Genomic DNA, 19,801 nt, shown 5'->3' with positions numbered 1-19,801 from the left:
TGCATGCAAGATTTAAAACACTAATTATATTAATAATAATTAATAGTTAATTATATTACATGTAATCTTTAACAAATAATAATAATATTTAGTATAAAATTCATGTGTACTATGTTGCCTAAATTCACTTGTTGCATTAAAATTCAATTTTAGCTTATTTTTTTTAATTTTTATAACAACCATGGATCTTTTAAAAACGTATAGCTTTTATTAAATGATCAGTGAATTATTGGTATCTGCCAGAGTTTTAATATTGGTAAATTAATTTAATATCAATTTTGATGTATCAAAGCTTATATTGTACCAAAGCCAAAAATATTAAGAGTTGAGCAAACTAGTTCCGATTTATTCCAGACTGCATGCATTGAGTTTTAATCATTTCATGACAGAGATTAAAACTACTTTCACAAGGCTCCAGTACACAGGCTGCCAGTCCACTGTTGCTTTAACCTTAAGTAATGCATCTGTATTGTTAACCCTGTTGTTGATGGCAAACACACAGCACTGGCTGATGGGATTGCTATGGCAACAACATTGGGCGGAGGAAGGGAGTGTGCTTTTATTGGACAGATTAAATACGGTTTTGTTCTTAATCTAAAGTAATTTAGGCAAACACATTGATCAGATAAACCACTTAAACTGCTTAGGCTGTGTTTAGTGTACTTTGGTCTTTTACCAATCATAACTCTGCATTGTTGGATGCATTCTGAATATCCGTTTCCGTTGTGTGTTTGACTGACCGTGTACATCGAGACGTGCCGTACTGGAGATGATGCCAGCTTCGTTCTTAGCCGAAACGGTGTACCAGCCTGCGTCTTCCTTCAGAGCCGGCTGGATGATCATACAGAGGTAACCAAAGTTGTCCTGGTGCATGCTGGGAAATAGAATTGAACATTCGAAATGATTAAGCACAACTCACACTGTTCGTCTTGAAACGAAGAATTTGAATGAGATGCAAGGATTGTTTGTTCAAGCTGCATGGCCATGTTACTTTGATTTGAACCCTTATGAGCAAATCGTGTCAACAAACAACAACTGTAGACTTTACGGCTTGTGACTAACTGCTCTCGTCTCTCTGAGGTGGTGCAGACAGTAGCGTTTGTGGTGAGGTTACAGTGTGTGTGTGTGTGTGTGTGTGTGTGTGTGTGTGTGTGTGTGTGTGTGTGTGTGTGTGTGTGTGTGTGTGTGTGTGTGTATACACACATATACATTTCTTTTACAAGGATCTTTTCATCAGCACACACACACACACACACACACACACACACACACACACACGTAGGCACTTTAAATACCAGCCTTCTAACATCTGCTATATACAGGGTAGTAGTGCACAGTGAGGTCTTAAATGTATCTATAGAGTAAATAAATAGTGTTTAATGTGATAAAATATAAATATACTATAAAATAAAAGTAGTGCTTTAGCTAAACCGTAGTTTGTAATGGTTGTAGGAGGGCTCTGATTTGCCCAAGGTCTCCTACCTTATCCTGTCGGTGTTATGAGTGAAGGACTCGTTCTCTTTCTTCCAGAAGATCTGTGGGAACGGGACTCCAGACACACGGCACTCGAGACGCACTGGGTGACCCTCAGCAACACTTGTGTTCTGGAGTTTCTCAATGAAACATGGAGCTTTATGCATCTCTTTGGCTAAAGAAAGGATGAAAAATTAATAATAGTGATTAAAAAAAACTAAACTACTACGCATATTTACACATACACAAACATAAAAATGTGAAAAATATTTTTCTTACAAATATACATATTTTACAGGGGGTAAAGAAAGAGATTTGAAAGAAAGACAGTTGTATTCAATAAGGACACATTTAAAATGTTTTTAAAAAATACATTTCTATTTCAAATAATAGTTTTTTTAATAAATAAAATACATAAAGCAGCGACATTTATGATTAAAGAAGTGTTTTTTGAGCAGTGAATCAGCATATTAGACTGATTTCTGAATATGATACAAGAGAAATGGCTGCTGAAAAAAAAAAAAAAAAACAGCTTAGGCATCACAGGAATAAATTACAATAAAATACAAAAATTATTTTAAATTGTGATAATACTTCACAATATATCCCCATTTTATTACTTTATTTGTAAACATAAAAGACCTAAATCGCGAATGTACATTTTATTTAGCTTTTTCATAAGAATGAGATGTATATTTTTCCACATAATTTTGTCGCATAATATTTATAATTTACACTACATCTTGGGACAGTGATTTTTTTATTTCAAGTTGCACTCTATGGTTGTGCTGATAATAATGATCGTGTACCTGCAACAATAAGCTCTAGGTTGAATGAGTTCTGTCCAGCTCTGTTGCTGGCGATGCACGTGTAAACTCCTGCATCTCTGCTAGTGACAGGCTCGATGACCAATGAGTGAACCCCGTTCTCCCTCACCAGCATCTTATGGGAGGAGTCTGGACGGATGATCTGGCCATTCAGCTGCCAGACGAGGTCAGGAGTTGGCAGGCCACTTACCTATGTTTAAAAGACAAGTTAATCATTTTCAGCAACATTTCCCACTCTTCTATAAAACGTAAATTATGGTGCAATTGCCCCTTACAAAGTATTTTCAACCCGGATACCAGCGTTAATGTCTGGTGTGGGGTATCTGGTGGCTCTGTGCGTGTGGTTCTCATGGGAAAATCGGTCTGTGTACAATGCCTGGGCTCTATTTTCAACAAACTCTCACATTCCTGAGAAACACAACACCTGCTCCACCCGAAGGTGTGTCAGCAACAGACCACCAGTCAATGTGTCTGTGTGTTTATGAACGTGTGCGTGTGTTTACGCATGGGGTCGTTTATCCCTCTGCATTTGTTGTGATGTTCCTGAGAGCGTTCACGATGCATGTGAAAACACTGCTCAAGTGAAGTTCCCCTGGGTGTGCATATTCCCTGCGTGATGCTTACAACGTCCATCACACATCTCACTACAGCCAACTTTAAAGCGTTCATGACTTCAATTGAAAGAACAGGCTGTTTAAGTGAAAAAGCAGAGAACTCGAACTGAAAAAAGGCACTTTGATTTTAGACCTCCTGAACTGCATCTAGGGACATTTGTGGCCTAGAAAGTTTGGAAAGTCTCAAAGCCAGAGGAAATAAATCGGTTCTATAAATACCATTGACATTAAGGGCGCTGTGCATGAGTGCATTACAAATCAGGGTCTTTTTATAGCGTGTGAATCCCTCTATGGCACAGAGAGCCTTTATTCTGACATACACAGATCACAGCCAAACATGGGCAGAGGGACAGAAACAGAATGTAAAACTACAGTCAGACAACAACCTGAGAGAGAGAGAGAGAGAAGATGACAGATAAATGGGAACAGACACTAATAAATAAATCTGAAAACTAAAAATAAGGGTGAAAATTTTGATTAAAAGGTTAAAGTAACAGGAAAAGTGAGACTGAGAGAAACCAAAAGCCATTTTCCACAAACAAGAACTGAAAGAATTAAAAACTGAAGCTTGTGTTTCTTTAAGAAACGGTCAAAGAAAAGAAATAAATGTTGACTGCCAAACTGAGTAGCTAAATATTATGCGTTTCGTTTTCTTTTCTTCTGATAGATAGATAGATAGATAGATAGATAGATCGATCGATCTGTGGAAACTTCTAAAACTGAAAAAGATGAAAGGGTGGTGTGGGTGTCATGAGAAAGGCGGCAAATGAAGAGAAAGAAAGAAATATGGGACAGACAAAACAGCGGCAGAGACAGAGGGAGGAACAGAGGATAGAGAGGACTGTCTTCAGAGACAGCGGTAAGCCAATGGAAACACATGTGACAGAAAGAAGAAAACTCAATAATATGAGAAAGAGAGAAAATGAAGTATATTTCCAGCTTTTCACTAAGTCCATCCATCATTTTAGAAGTGATGAAACACCGATTTGTTCCCCTTTTTCTTCACATTGCAGAGGGAGAAAACCTTTTCCATATATCACACAAAGGATGTTTTCTCTAGCCTCTGAAATGCCCATGTGTTTATTTACTCGTTAAAGGGACAGTTTACCAGTTTATAAGTTTTAAGAAACCATTTTTATTATGGTTTACTAAGTTTTGTGTGTTTTTTTTGGTAAGAATATAGGTAACCAAAAAGATGTTGGTTCTCAGTGATTTAAATGAAAATTGAATACTATGCAAATAAATAAAGTTTGGTTAGCCACATTCTTCAAAATATTTCAATAGTTCAGTGGAAGAAGGTCAGTCACATAGGTCTGGAACATCTTGAAGGCGAGCGATTACAGGGTTTTTAAATTTGGGTGAACTATGCCTTTAAGTGACTATGTAATAAATTTATGTGCAGTGATATGCAAGTCAGCATGGTCACACATTATGTGTAAGTTAAGTACGGTAGTGTTTGTGTGGTCACCTTGCAGTCCATGCGGCAAAGTTTACCCTCCTGCACAATAAGGTCACCGGGGGCCTGCAGAAAATGAGGGCGGAAGTGACGTTCCTGAATATTCTCATTCTCATCTCCGCTGTCTCTGGACCTTGAGCGTGGTCTGGAAAAAATTTAATTAAATTCAAGTCAATTCTGGTCACGTTTTCATTGTGAATAATCAAATGTAAATAATGAAAAAAAAGAAGAAGAAGAGATTTGGCAACAGGGTTGGCATATTAATGTTTTTGGTAATTAAAGGATTTTCAATACATTTATTATGAATTAAACTAATTCAATCAAAGACATTTTGGATCATTTTGAAATAGTCAAGAGGATAAAAAAAAAAAGAAAAAAAGAAATTATGACAATTTTAACGTAAAAGGTATTATTTAAAAATACATTGGGTGACATTTTAAAAACAAAAAAGTATGCCTGTAATGTATAAAAAAAAAAAGAGAATGTCATGAAACACCAAAAATCAACACATTTGTGGTTTTATTTAAAAAAAAAAAAAAAAAAAAAGATTTCCCTTTTATTCTCTTAATTAAATAGTTTTTAATAAAGAGCTTACTTTGTGAAGGAAATCATATCTAAGTTTTAAGTTTAAATGATAAGTTGGCACACAGCTTTGCCTTGAGAGACTATTAACAATGCCAACCAAACAAAAAACCTTGAAGACCTGAATGACCAGACATACTATATCTAATCCAGAGGAAACCCCACCCATTCACATTTTCTATTCTGCACAAAAGATATCTCAACATGGTCCTTGCATCATTGTCCAAAATATACAGGTGTTCTTTACATGGGACACACCTTCTATTAGTGCTAGTCCCACAGAGAAAACCTGATCCTGGACATACGTTTAGAAACAGCAGAGCTTATATACCTGCGGATGTGTCCAGGTGTGGAGCGCTGACTTCTTCCCCTTTGGTTCACAGCCTGGACCATCATCCTTCCAGTACAGCTCACTCTCCCCTACAACAGAAAGACAAAAGACACAGAGAGAAACATTTAGACATTATATGCTGTACTTATGGATAATAGAGAAAAAGAAAGGTGACAGGCATGCCACATATCTAAGCATACAGTTGTCTGGGTTGAATTTTGGTTGATTTCTAGCTGGAATGTGTCTAAATGTGTGTGAACTTCTGACCCTTCCAAAGGCTGTAGATTTTTTTTTTGTGCTTCTGGTCAGTCACTTCCCCCTGACTACCAATGTTTATCCGTCTCCACCAAAACACTGGTCATGCTGACTAGCCACTTGAGAAAGCGTGTATGTGTGTGTGAATGTGAGGAAAAAAAAAAAAGAGATCAAACTCTGATAAAAGGTATTATATATTTTTTGTAGTTAACACAAAATAACCATTGCGGAATTATTGCCTTCTGCAATTTGGGTGTATGACTCGTCTCCAACTTTTTAAGCCTTGCATGTTATACTAGGGAATTTTGTGTTGCATGTGTATAAATACAAAAAACTGATGAGCTTAAATCCATTGTTATCATCTATAAAAAAAAAAAAAAACAACAACTACATAAAACAAAACAAAAACATTTCATCTCACCGCTGGGTTGCCTGCCATAATGGTGTAGTTCCCATCATCGTCTAGTGAGGCAGCCGCTGTGTGCAGAGAACACGTGCCATCTGGATCACGACTGATACGGTAGTGTTCACTGCGCTTCGAGATCTGCTTTCCATCCTTAAACCAGTACACCTTCAAACACACACAGATATATACATGGTTACGCAACACTCCAAGGGCTGTACCGTTGTTTCTTTTTTTCCTCTTCTTCATCACTTCTGTTATTAAGTCTGCTGTCATCACACAGTCATTAATGTGGTCTCATGGTAGTCAGAGAGAGACACAATGAAAGCGAGACAGCCATATATGGCTGAAATTTTAGAAGGGAAGCGGAGCAGAGCTTCGATGGAACCAGCCTAGTCACAGATGATACACCACCAATCCCATCATTCCAGTCACTTATCCAACAATCACTTACAACAACAAAACCTCCATGCTGTGAACCACTACTGTATCTCCAGAACAATATGCAGTATAAAACTACAGATTGTTATTAAAATTATATATTGTAAAGCAAAGTATATGGTGGCATAAAAATAACTCAAGTAATACACACATTAAGTCCATTAGTTAACATGTTGTGAAGTGAAAAGCTATTGTGAAGTTTGTAAGAAACAAATCTATTGAGGTGTTTTAACTTTAAACCACCAATTCCATAATCCATAATAACGCTTCCTCCAGGGAATAAGCTCATGTCTTGTTGCCTTCTCATATCCAGATGCACCAAATTTAGAACCAATCTGGACAGTTTGTTACTCATGTATGATCTGTCCACATTTCTCACCTGATTCAGAGGAGACAACTTTTTCATAAGAAAAAGCAATATTATAGATTAAGGACAAATGGAGGAATTGGTTTACACTTAAAAAACTATTGATAAATTTATTACAAACATGCAGCTTTTGGCTTAAGATCTTAGATATTAAATAACTGATTAGAGTAGTGTGAATTGCACAATAATGCAGATTATTGTGATGTTTTAATCAACTGTTTGGACTCTCATTCTGACGGCACCCATTCACTGCAGTGGATCCATTGATGACCAAATAATCTGAATGTAAATTTCTCCATATCTACATCTTGGATATCCTGTAATTTCTCTGTGAACTACTCTTTAATAGGTATCTACCTGCTGAGATTGCAGTCATAAACACACACACTTTTGTGGAAGTCGCTGACAAGTATCTGCTTACAAGCAACAAGAACGTAAACATGCTAACACAGCTAAACCGGGTGATGACCTCTCACCTTTGGCTTTGGGTCTCCAATGACCTTGCAGCTGAAGGTCACAGGCATTCCCTCGAAGACCTTGTAATGTTTGAGCTTCTGATCGAAGAACGGTGCGACCTCTCCAGGCGCGTCTTCATCATGCTGAACGTCATCGTCGGATTCCTCCACAGGTGAGCGCTCCAGACGGAACTCGATCTCGCTGATCAACCGCTGCTCGAAACTGGACACTTTATACTCCTGTCACACAAACAAACAAAAAGACCTTAACTTATGACCCTCACCTCAACTTACAAACTCATTCAATCACTCATTTTATTCATTCAAGCACACATCCTCTCATCACTGTGTCCTATGATTTATTCAGGCTTGTATCCAACTCCTATTGCTCTTTCATCTGGTCTGTTTCTAGTCTTTCGTTTCTTTTTATTTCACTCTGCAGGCAGAAGGGACATCTGGAGAAAAGTGTGTGTTGATGACACATCACAACAGTAATTACAGGTTTAAGACGCAGCTGCAGCAAGAACAACGCACACGCACACACAACCCCATCATAACTACATATGTAGATAGTGAACTTACACTGGCACGTTCAGCCACATCCTCCCAAAAACACACACGCACGCATATTTCCTATGCAAACACACAGACAACCGCTATTTGCCCAAGGATGTGTGTGTGGAGCGCTTAGCACACTTTAAATTTATGACACAACATTAACAGCACATCCACTTCCCACAGTTCAGAGGAAGAGAAGCATGTGCGTTTTAGTGTCTCCACTCGAAGGCAGGAAATGTGTGAAGCAGACGCATGCGGTCTCTGATCAGTTAGAAATTAGAAACATTGTGTTAGGCAACCAGCAAAAAAAACATTTTTATTTTCATATAATGTTGTTTGGTCATTTACGTAGCCAAATGTTTTTGCATAATGATCACTAAACTGCATAATCAACTGCTGTCCAAGAGAAATTACTGTATTTAAGAAATATATTATATTTATTATATATATATTTCTCATTAATTGCCCATTTAACTTTTTGGTATGGCTGTCATTATCACAAAATAAACCTCATCAGCAGTTTATTACAACAACTAAAACACAATAACCAATAACTTTTAAAATTAAAAATAAAAAAACTTTATGAATACATTTTAAAATGTAGTTTATTCCTGTCATGGCAAAGCTGACTTTTTAGCAGCCATTACTCTGGTATTCGGTGTCACATGATCCTTCTGAATTTGGTGCTAAAGAAACATTCAACATGATTCTTAATATTGAAAACAGTTTAACATTGCATAAATTCTTTGTGGAAGTGGATTTTTTTTTTGATTAATTAAAAGTTTAAAAGAACAAGAATTATCTTTTATATCAGAGTAAAAGTCTATACTGTTGCTTATTATTTATATATTATGTGTCTACCCTAAATTTAAAGACATAAAAATCTTACTGAGCTCAAACGTTTAAACAGTACTGCACTTTCCTCTAAATATTGGACCCCCCAGGAGTTTTGGTTCAATACAAACACTGAACACACTGCTTATTTGATCAGTAAGATTGCAGTGTAAATCTCTGCATTTGATGATTTTCCCAGAGAGTACAACAGTAATCACTGTCATATTGCTGTCAAGTACTTAATCAAAACACAAATATTCCATAAACAGAGACAACAGAAGAAAACACAGCACATAGAGTAAACACACAATCACATACAGTAGTGACTGGCCAGAACATTAGGGTGACCACACACAGAGGGGGTGAGCGAATTAAACAACTGGGGGTGGTCTCATGAGGTGAAGCAAAGGGAAATACAGCAGTGAGGCAGACTGGGAGAAGAGTGAAAAATAAGGAGGACAGACAGGCCGCTGCTTGAAGTTTGTAATAGACGGGAAGAGTATGAATAACCTTTTGAGGGACAGACTCTGAGTCAGCTGAGCTGCCTTCCTGTAGAGAAATCAGAAAACAGGCAGGGGGGTTCAGGATGATGTCACATCCTGCGTAGATTACACACCTATTGCACAAAAGTGTACAATCACACACATTACGGTCAATGTGTGTTTGTGTTGGGCTGCTAATCCTGCTATTATGAACTTACCTGCTCACACACACACACCTCTAAAATGCTTCGCTGACATGCTCTCCTTGCCAAAATGACGTCACTTTACAATGTACCCAATGCATATGTGCAAGCACATGCGGGAGCTCGCTGCTATTAGCCAAATTAAGATGCACACAGACAAACCACAAACTACATCCAACAGCCTCGCCGGACACTGGTAGTTGTTGGGAAAAACAGTGTGGACCGATTTGTAATGGATGCATTTTGTTTAAACCCATGTTTTAAAAAGAACCCCAGCAAATTCCTATCACACAATGGGGACGTTGAGTAGGTGGGTCTGCGTGTTGTGTTTATACCTGTGTGACTGGCTCCTCCTCCACCTGCTGTGTGTTAAACACTGTGGCAGCATTGTCAGCACCCAGCAGTCTGCGAGCCATCTTCTCTTCATAGGTTAACCTCTGAAAGCAAGCAGGATTAATCTGTCAGAGCCTGGGTTAGTGTGTGAGAAAACACCCTCACACACGCGAAAGCACTGCGATTCTTTAGTGGCCTGTACTAGTGAATTCAAAGCTATTAGTCGTGCCGAACATGGTGCGTTTTGCATTGCGGGTTGATTTTAGGGCTCCTATAGTGACTGACCATTTCAGTTGGAGCAGCTGGTGGTGGAAGGTAATTTTCTCTGTTTATTAGCCGTGTTTTGTAAGAATGAAAAGTTACAGTGAATACTGAAAAAATATATATATATAATAAACTGAACAGTTCATCCAACTTATAATTGCACATATTTGAACTTAGCATGATATTTACCATTAGATTAAACATCAAGTGTTTCCGTCACTGTTCGAGTGTGTCTATTCCCTTATGTTATGGCTTGAGTTGGATTGTTTATTGAGTACTACCAGATAAATTGCATCCAAAGTAAAAGTTTGTGTTTCCACATATACATATACATACAAAAAGGAAAAATACTATTTTACTTCCATTGAATGGGACAGGGTTTTTTTTACATTTTAGAACAACACACGGTTGAATTGAATACATTTTTCTTTTTTGGGTGAACTGTGCCTTAAAAATTAAATAACCAAATATACTCAAACATGGCCACATGTGTTATTAGTTAGACTACATTATATTCAAGATGGTAATGCTAGTATGGTAGTACTATTAATGAGGTGCTCTTATTCTTTAGTAATGCAAACACGAGACCTCTCCCACACACACCTGCTGTCCATTGCTAAGTCTCTCCTCTTTGAAGCGTAGTTTCCTCTCCAGGTCTTGTATGACAGCATCTTTGGAGCCCTGGATTTCTGAATCAGAGATGATACGTGGCGTGCGGGGCGTAGTCTTACGTGGCAAAGCCCTGTTAAAACAAAATCAGAAAATAATGAAAAAAGACTTTAAAGCATCTGATATTAGCTTAAGCATTTTACTAAGCACATAATCTGTAGCCGTCAACTTCCTAAACACAGAAACAGGTGGGAAACAAATTATATTTACCCATCCATAAAACCTTTCCAGATAGAGGCTAGAATTAACGCGCATGCACAAATGAATAGAACCGCAGCTTTTATGATACACTGAAATACAAAATTTGCCACTGTCAAAAAGATTGTGGGATATATTTTTTGCATATACACCGGGAAGCAAGAATAAAAATGTCGTTATCTGTTTGTGTGCATTTTAAAATTCCACAGAGGTCTCTTATCTCCCCCCCTCTGGCTCTGGAATGCCAGGAAAAAAAAAAGAGAGAGAAAGAGAGAGAGAGAGAGAAAGAGAGAGAAAGAGAGAGAGAGAGAGAAAGAGAGAGAAAGAGAGAGAGAGAGAAAAAGAGAGAGAGATGAACTAGTTGAAGATAATGGAGAAAACGGAGATGAAGAGGTGGATGATCTGAGCAGCAGTTTTGAGTGTTTTAAACATAAAAGACCATCTTCACTGAAGATTCTAATCATAAATCATGAACAACATCAAATCAGTCTCTAGAAAAAAATCTTGTTCAGCTTGTATTTGCATCACTTGCAGTTTTAGAATGTGGTTGAGTATGTTTAAAAGAAGGAGAGAGGGCCATTATTGTGAGATTAAATACCTTTCAAATAAACAGCTTAAACATTTTGTCACTGTTTACCCACCACATCTTGAATACCATACTTATGTGAAACACCTTTGATTAATAAATGTGTACAGCAACCAGAGAATGTATGTCCCTGTATATTTTGAAGGAGACATATAATGCCTCCTCTGGAGCCCCCAAAATGTGTCTGAGAAGTTTCAACTTCAAATACCCTACAGATCATTTATTATATCATACATCATCAAAATAGCTGTTTTAGGTGGAAGCAGAAACACATCTTTTCTTCAAAGGCAAATAAGCTTTTGCTCCCCAATCGTGATTTTTTTTTTTAAACAGTTTTTTTTTTTTTTTTTTTTTAAAGATGGTTGCCAGCAAGTTGCTAAATGGGACTGTGCCATTACATATTGGTTCTGATAATCATGTTTATCGCACTGAAATTTTAAACCATGGATTTTAAACTTTAAACCTTCCCACCTTCAAGCAGGCATTTGGGATGCGTTTCAAACAGTCATGATTGTGGATACTCACACTGTGCCGTTACCCTTGGGCAGCCCCAACGCGTTCATTGGTGGTGGAGGTGGTGTGGCCGGAAGCACCGATACCAGAAACCCGGCTGGTGACTGTGGAGTGGACGTGAAGGGCGAGGATGTGTCTGAGCGAGTCGGGCTCGAAGTGACGGGTGGAGGAGGCGGTGGAGGCGGAGGAGGGAAGTCTTGTGGCAAGCCAGCAGGAGAGGATAGAGCACTAGAGCTGAAAAAGGGCGGAGGGGGCGGTGGGAAAGAAGGCGAGCTGGGAGACTCCACGCTGCTTCCTTTGGTCAGTGACGCCTGCTGCTGGAAGAGCGGAAGGGTGACGCGGCTGAAGGGTTTGTGGGGCGTTGTGGGAGACAGAGGACTGGAGCTTGAGGAGGTCGAGGACTGCGTGCTGTATCCGATCGGCCCCCCGCTTGTTGTGGGACTCTGAGCAGCGATAAACTGCTTGGGCCGGGCATAGTTGAAGGTGCTTGTTTGCATGGTGCTACTCTCCAGCTCCTGGAAGGAGGGAGGAGGTGGGAGAGGAGGAGATGGAGGCGGGACTTCCTGAGGAGGGGGAAGCTGCTGTTGCTGCTCAAGAAGGATCTGATCTTGAAGTTGCTTCAGTTGTGCCGCGTTTCTGCAAAGAAGAAAATTAAACTGAGCATTCAGAATCACAAACTATAAAAATGTTACTTTAAAATGGCACAACCTGACAAACATTAACTAAACTAATGTCAACATCTTCAGATAAGGTTTGCAGAGCATATTTGCTGCAACTCAACCTGGCTAAATATAACTCTGTACACAGTAATAAAACCAATAGTTCCGGTCCTGATTATTCAATACAGCATAACTGCCAAAACCCATGGCAAAAAAAAAAAAAAATGCTCACCATATGAAAAATCAGAATCTTCTTAAAATGGCGTTTATGGACATTTGTGTCCTTTACATATTTCATTTTGTAGTAAACCTTTGAACAACTAATAACCATGTTCCAAAAACCAGCTTTACCCTCTTAAGTTGAGTTAAATGACCAAACTGGAGCAGTTGGCCTCCCAGAAAAAGCTATAATGTCAAAAGCAATTATTAACAGATCGGAATGGGTTTTCAGAAAGCTACCATATTGCTTACATTTATGTTGAAATAAATTTAATTATTTAAATACAATCATTGTAAAATGAACTGTGCAAATGCAGGAATAATAAATGATCAATTTCATTCAAAGCAAATTCAAACAGTAAAGTTAACTCATGTTTTAAAATGTGGTTACTTATAAAAATGAATAAACGTGAAATTAAATGCAAATAAAGTTACCTTTAATTGGACATTTTTTACCATGCAATTAAATATGGAAAAATCACACCACAAAAAAGGAAAAAAAGAAAAGAAAGTCAAACAACAACAACAAAAACTTTAAACTCTACAGACTTTTCTAATGATGTAACGCTTCATATATTTCCATCTTTCTTGATTTATTAGAGAAAAAAAGCCACACTCAGAGTTCAACAAGTGATGTCATAAAAGGCCCTCTCAGGGTCAGTGTATTATTCTCATAGAATAGATGGCCCATCACAAAGGAGGAAATGAACTCCAGAGCCTGCAGTGGTACAGTGTGCGTTACAATAAAGAACATCTATGAATGCAAGTGTGTCTGTACAGTTGCATATGGGCAGAGAATTTCATGCCTAGTTGTTTGTGTGGTTACGCATGTCTGTGTGCATTTGTGCTGGGTTTCTGGGAAGGAAACTGCAGCCCACTGAAAAGTGCACAATACGCTATCTTGGGTAAAGTTTAAACTGCACTGTCAACAGCATGGAAAAGGACGAGATGGAGATCTCAGTGATGTGTCGTGTGAATATGGGTGTGGGCTGATGATTGAGCATTATCTGTCCAATGTTTGGCCTCATGGTTCGCCCTTATACACAACAACATTGACGTACAAATTGTCCTTTCCTTTGCTATACATGAGATATTCGCTGCCTACAGTCATAGTTTTCCATCTTCTGAATTCTTGTGTCCCTGGAAGACATGTTTTGTTCAAAACACAATTTGTCTCTCTTCTTTTTTTGGCAACGTCTAGGCACTTTCTGTGAGCTTTAACAAACGGATAACCTTAAACGAACCGATAACTAAGTCCAGATGCTTTCATTGAAATTTTATCATTGGTCTCCTATAAGCACATTCAACATTTTTCTGCTAGTCGCTCCGTAAAGAAACCCAAAACTTGAATTAAATGCGTAATTTCAATGTGTGTGTTTCACAAGGGGATCAGAGTGGTAGGCCAGCCACACTCCAAACCCCATTTAATCTAATTATTTCCAGATGTTGACTAATGAGTCACTGTGTTTTCCCTCCTTCTCTCCATTTTTTTGTAATGGAGGTGGAAGACCTCCCTCCAGCCAACTGATAAATCCTCAGATTTTGGGTCAAGAAAAAGAGAAAGGGAGTATTTAGTTTGTGTTGGTAATACCTCGCCAAGCCTTAACCTAAAACCTACAGTGCAAGTTTATCAAATAAAAAGATTCATTGAAGAAAAGAAGAGATTAAATGATGTAACTTTGTTTTGGCGGCACAAATGGTGATTTGGAACACATTAAAAGGCATAAATGACCACCTAAAACCTTGCCTCTTCCCCTTTCCTCTTTTTTTCCCCTGTCCGTATGTTCAAGTATCCATCAAAAGAGCACTTTTACAGGAATACTTTGGCAGCTGGTGAAAGGCTCTTGGACTCAACCGCCTGTGCTGCTTTGCTTTCATTCCTTTTTTGGCTCTGTTATGAGTCTGAAGCACCAGCAGCTAGACTCTCACTTCTCTGCCTTCTGTCTTAGTATCTTGCTTTCTATCTTTACCTTTCTTTAAATCCCTTAAAATTCCATAATAATGTCTCCCTCCTTACTTTCTTGCATCATCTTTTCAGCATCAGAAAGAACAAGAATTGCAAGTTTGCTTTCTCTCCATCCTTTTGCTTTTCTATTCTCCTCCTCCCCCAAGTAAAAGCTGCTGCTTAATGGCCGGTAAAGGTCTGGCGTTATGAGCCCCTGCAGAAATACCGCTCCGACTCTTAATAGTTTCCAGCATTCAAGGAATATCATCATGTTCAATCAAAGGCAGCCATTCTCTAAATATAGCTCTTGCAGGTTTCTCCACTTATTTTTTCCTTTTGCATTTCTGGAATTCCTGACCAGTAAACCTGGGTTGATGAAGGAAGGTCAGCCGGTGCTGACATAATCAGATTGCCTTAAAAGGCACTGAGTCTGCAAATAGAAAATGCTACGGTACCTTGCTGCTTAAAATCATGTTCATTCATTAGAGAAATCTCAAACACCAGTATACGGATAAAAATTCAACAATCTGTGAAGTGCATTTCTTGAATATTTGCTGAAGTGATGAGTTTTAACAAGCAGGAAGCAAAGCATGTCAGCTTTTTCCAGTAACATCAAAACACTATATCAATCTTAATTTCTATCAATCAGTAAACCACGTTTTCCTAAACATGGAACTTTTGTTTCATGTATATGAAACGAATTAAAAAATATTCTGTCATTCTTTGGATTCTTTAAAATATGGAATTCATTTGTTAATTAAATTATTTAGCCGTTAATTATGCATAAATTTTTTGTAGCATGCAGCTTAAAGTTCTCTGTTCAACTAATTATTCACTCAACTAAAAACCACCAATGCGTAAGTGTAAGGTATAATTATATAGCTGACTACTTTTTCCAAAAGGTTAGTTTGACTTGGAAAGCTACTGTTTCAAAGAAAGTTCTCCAGCAACATAAATAAATTATGGCAGGTCTACACAAGACATTTAGGCTTTTTTGGAATGGAAGGGAAGGAATGGGATCAATTGTGACTCAAGCTCACGTCACCCACATGACCACGGCTCCAGCCACATTCCCAGTTGTGTTTTTAAGTCTACAGCCCTTCCTCAGCGGAGTCTGCAGTACTCCGGGTCAGTTCTGTCACAGTTTGACTGATTTAGAGATACAAATGGGAGAGAGGTGCATACGGCTCTGGGTCCATATGCTGATAGCACACAGTACATGTTAAATAACCACAGCCTTCTGTCAAAGGTTGCATGAAGTAACCCATTCAATTTTCTGCCAAATTACAAGGTTTGTTACTAGTGGAGATGAAGCAGACCCTTCGGCAGACACAAAACACTCTCTCATATTCCTGAACTTACACACATTCCTGTCTAATTTAGCTACATGTCTATAAAATGCACTTATACAAATCTATCTCCTACTGTTTTATGGGAACCCCAGAGAAGCACTTGACCTTGCATAAAACACACACACAAACTCCGCAAAGTCATCTGTTTTGAATCAGGGTACCGTTCAGACATCACCGCTACAGAAATTGAAGAGACTGTTTGAACAGAGGTTATTTTTTTAAATATATAAATTTAATAAACTTAAAATTAAATTTATTTTAATTAAACTAAAACAAGTAAATGCAAAGCAAACTAACAGCAGCCTTTCTAAATTTGCAGACACTAATAATAGAATAATTGAAAACAAAAAATGCAATATTTAAAATTAAGCAAAAAAAAAAAAGTTTTGGTAGAGTGATTTTATAAGCTAATCTTTTACTGATGTTTGTTTATTATTAAGGTTTGTATTGTCTGTTCTATTATAATGCCTTATAAGGTTCTTTTATTCAGAATCCACATCATACAGGTAATAAAAAGCATCCGCACATATTTTTCTGTTCTTATCTTCCTCTGGAGCCTGTTGCATTGTATTCGAATCATACGCAGACATGACAAGAAACTGTTGAGCTAATCTTTCTGTCTCTCCTCCGCACTATAATTTTAAACCCAGAGCCGATGATGTTCACACTGCATTAAACACTACAGCTTGTTGTACCATTAAAACGCAATAGTGACATGAGGTCAGACATGTGCTCATTAGCTTTGAAGTGGTGGCATTTGTCAGTGGCATTTGTGCCCCTATAAAACAGTGAAAAAAACCTCATAAAAGTTGTGTTTACCAATGTGCCCTTTACAAAATAATGGTAAGATACGGATCAGTGCAGATTATGGCTAAAATAGACCACCAATCAGCTTCTATCCAGACTGCATAAGACACGGGGGGGTGGTGTTAGTTGGTCTCACTAAACAAAGTTTCTTCGCTCTTTTTTACCCTTTCATCTTCTTGCATGCCGTCCTGTAGGAGTATTTCATATCTACTTCTATAAACAACGTTTGTAATCACTGCTGGAAAAAAGTAAACAGATTTTCAGATTTTTACTTTTAATAAAAGTCTGTCAAATGTGCATTGAAGAATAATACAATGAATGATTTTATGGTAATAAAGTGCGCGTCTTGCACACTTTATTGTCTTTTGGCCATGCACGTGAGGAGTTAACCAGCTGCTTTTACAGGAAAAAGATTCAAGACGACAGGAAGTTGTTGAGTTTAAATATTTGACAATTAGACGACTCCTTGTGTTTACAGGGCATGTGTGTGTGCATGTGTCCGTGTGCAAGGCTTATGGTAATAGTGATAGAATAGTAAGGAGCAAAACAAGTTTATCAACTTCATTCTGTATTATTATTATACGAAAATTGTATTGTATAAAAGATTAATCCCAGAACATGCCAAAACATCTTGTTGTAGATGCCAATAAATGTTTTCTGCAACTATAGTAACAAAACTTTCTTCACTGAAGAAGTGACAATGTTCTAGAACTGAAATGTGTTTATCCAATAGAGTACACAAACTGAGATCAAGAAACATCTGGGAAGAGACCAAGACATTACAGAAAAACATGCAGACACACACGCGCGCACACACACGCGCACACACACACGCGCGCACAATGCAGAACACCTGGATCCATCTGTAACCACACCCACCATGTCATCACCATCACTGCACCATCATGCGCCTAGATGATTAGTTCTAGGTAACCAACTGATTCAATGCAGAAACATGATTGATTGTACGTCAGTGTCTCAGGAAATTAGTGATTCATTGACTGTCTGACTACATGGTAATTTAACAAACTGGTAGCCAATGAGACAGCTGCAGGACGGACGGATGTCTAAAACACGGAACAGAACATCGGAATAAGAAATTCGGTGTAGTCTGCAACAAAAACTAGGTCTTTTTGTATTTCAGCAGAAGTATAAATAGAAAGGTTACATTACAAGGGTGCATTAAACCGATCAAAAAAAAAAAAAGAGAATTTTAATTTCAAATAAATGCTTTGATAATAATCCTGAATATTGGTGAAAGATTTCTTGCTCACCAAATATTTAACAGTGTTAAGTATTTTTGTTTAAATAAAGGCATCTTTGTAAGCATAAGAGACTTCTTTCTTTCTTTCACAAACGAACATAAAAACACTAAATGCTTCAGGTAAAGAAGTTGGGCCTGTGTTTGCATGGCATGTTCCTGACTCAACAGCAAACTCTCCAAAAAGTTAAACCTCTTCTTGATCTCTTCTAAATCCTTCCTGCTACAGCCACCAAAAAAAAAAAAAAAAAAAAAGCACTTTTGAAACAAATCCATAACTTCTAAAATTACGTTTAGACAATTACAGCCAGAGTTTAATATGCATTCTACTTATTTGTCAGTCTGTGATATCCAAATGAGACTCAACATATCAAACTTTGACTCTTTAAATTCACTTTTATGCATATTAACATCTGAATTGCAACCACACCCAAACTCTGTCAGCTGTGTGACTTCAGCTTTCTTTTATAGTTCTACTTCACTGTGATCCAAAAACACCCTATATACAGTCACGCTAACCATTCATACAGCAACAGATCTTGTCCTTTTTAACTGTAATTTACAGTCCAACCCTACAATACCCCAGAGTTTTCAGTTCTTAGATTGCAACAGGAGTCATGTGTCAGCAAGAAACATATCTCTGCCAGTTGCGGTATCGGACTAGTGTCTCTTTTATTCCCTGCAGACACAAAAAGACACACAAAACACCCTTCGAAACTCAGTCTATTCATCAAACAGCACACAGACTGAAAGCAGGAGACTGCATCCGATCCTTCCATTATATCTGAACGTAATAGTAGTGCTGTCACTCACACAACCAAACCGGACACACATTTTCTCGCCACTAATGTGCATAAAATCATCGGGATACTTGCCATGTTACAGTAAACAAAACTTTCAGAAATCTCCTACGGTAATTTTGGCCCTTAGCTTTTCCAGGGGTCAACAGAGTACATAAAGTGGACTTCATATGCACACGTACACACACACACACACACACACACACACACAAGGTCTGGAAATGCAAGTTTTCAAGCCCTTTCTCAGATTACACTGGAATTGGTTGAACGTGTTCCTGCTTTAGGAGCAGTTTGACCCAGATCTGATCTCACAATGCAGCTCCCACCCAATCCAAGCGGTTCTACACACTCTACACTCCCTACCAGACTCCTAGAGGAAATGTCCAACTTTCCATAAAGACGTCAGGCCGAAATAAAAAAAAAAAGGCTCTTTCTCTTCCCCAGCTCCCACACTCTCACTTTCATGCTTTCTCTTTCCACATCTTCGGCTTTTCTATTCTACAATTTCACGTTCTTTCATTCTCAGACTTTGTCTCTCTTCTTAGGTCTGACTGCTCTCCATCTTTTCGGCTCCGTCTCCATCCCTCCGGTCTGTTCTTTGACCTCAAAAGTAAAAAACTGCAAATCACTTTCTCAAACTGGCAAACTCTAATCTGATTGGTTGATAATCCACCGAGGGTTTTTTGTCGGTCCACCTGAAACAAAGTCGCGTTTACAAGATGTTGAGTTGATACTAAAAATTCTTTTGAGGAAATAAATCACAGGATTTGCCAAAGTTCGCAAGATTATTGCCTTAATGACTTAAAACATTTCAGTTTAAATGCCGCAAGCAAATTTAGTCAAAAGCAAAATTATTAGTCATAATGCTTACTAAAGGTTGCATTTATTTGTTTAAACATACAGCAAAAACTAAA

The 19,801-nt window shown here is 38.0% G+C and overlaps 1 protein-coding gene across 9 annotated transcripts in view; it reads right to left on the bottom strand.

The window, feature by feature from the left end:
• Nucleotides 1–19,801, bottom strand: part of palld (palladin, cytoskeletal associated protein) — a 74,964-nt gene that overhangs the window by 2,166 nt on the left and 52,997 nt on the right. For 6 of the 9 annotated variants that reach the window (XM_043219010.1, XM_043219012.1, XM_043219011.1 and 3 more), the window contains 11 exons: nt 11,857–12,480; nt 10,482–10,620; nt 9,617–9,718; nt 9,107–9,145; nt 7,226–7,444; nt 5,960–6,109; nt 5,284–5,372; nt 4,383–4,515; nt 2,283–2,490; nt 1,483–1,648; nt 741–874 (listed from right to left, as the gene is read on the bottom strand). In XM_043219010.1, the coding sequence (XP_043074945.1) occupies nt 741–874; nt 1,483–1,648; nt 2,283–2,490; nt 4,383–4,515; nt 5,284–5,372; nt 5,960–6,109; nt 7,226–7,444; nt 9,107–9,145; nt 9,617–9,718; nt 10,482–10,620; nt 11,857–12,480 (2,003 nt within the window). The remainder of the gene's footprint in view (nt 1–740; nt 875–1,482; nt 1,649–2,282; nt 2,491–4,382; nt 4,516–5,283; nt 5,373–5,959; nt 6,110–7,225; nt 7,445–9,106; nt 9,146–9,616; nt 9,719–10,481; nt 10,621–11,856; nt 12,481–19,801) is intronic. The other 3 variants (XM_043219014.1, XM_043219013.1, XM_043219015.1) reach the window with 3 other exon arrangements.

The sequence above is a fragment of the Puntigrus tetrazona genome, chromosome 20, assembly GCF_018831695.1.
Source record: "Puntigrus tetrazona isolate hp1 chromosome 20, ASM1883169v1, whole genome shotgun sequence".
In the NCBI taxonomy this organism is placed as follows: Eukaryota; Metazoa; Chordata; class Actinopteri; order Cypriniformes; family Cyprinidae; genus Puntigrus; species Puntigrus tetrazona.
Note: the sequence above shows the minus strand (reverse complement) of the source record. Positions and strands in the feature narration are given on the sequence as shown.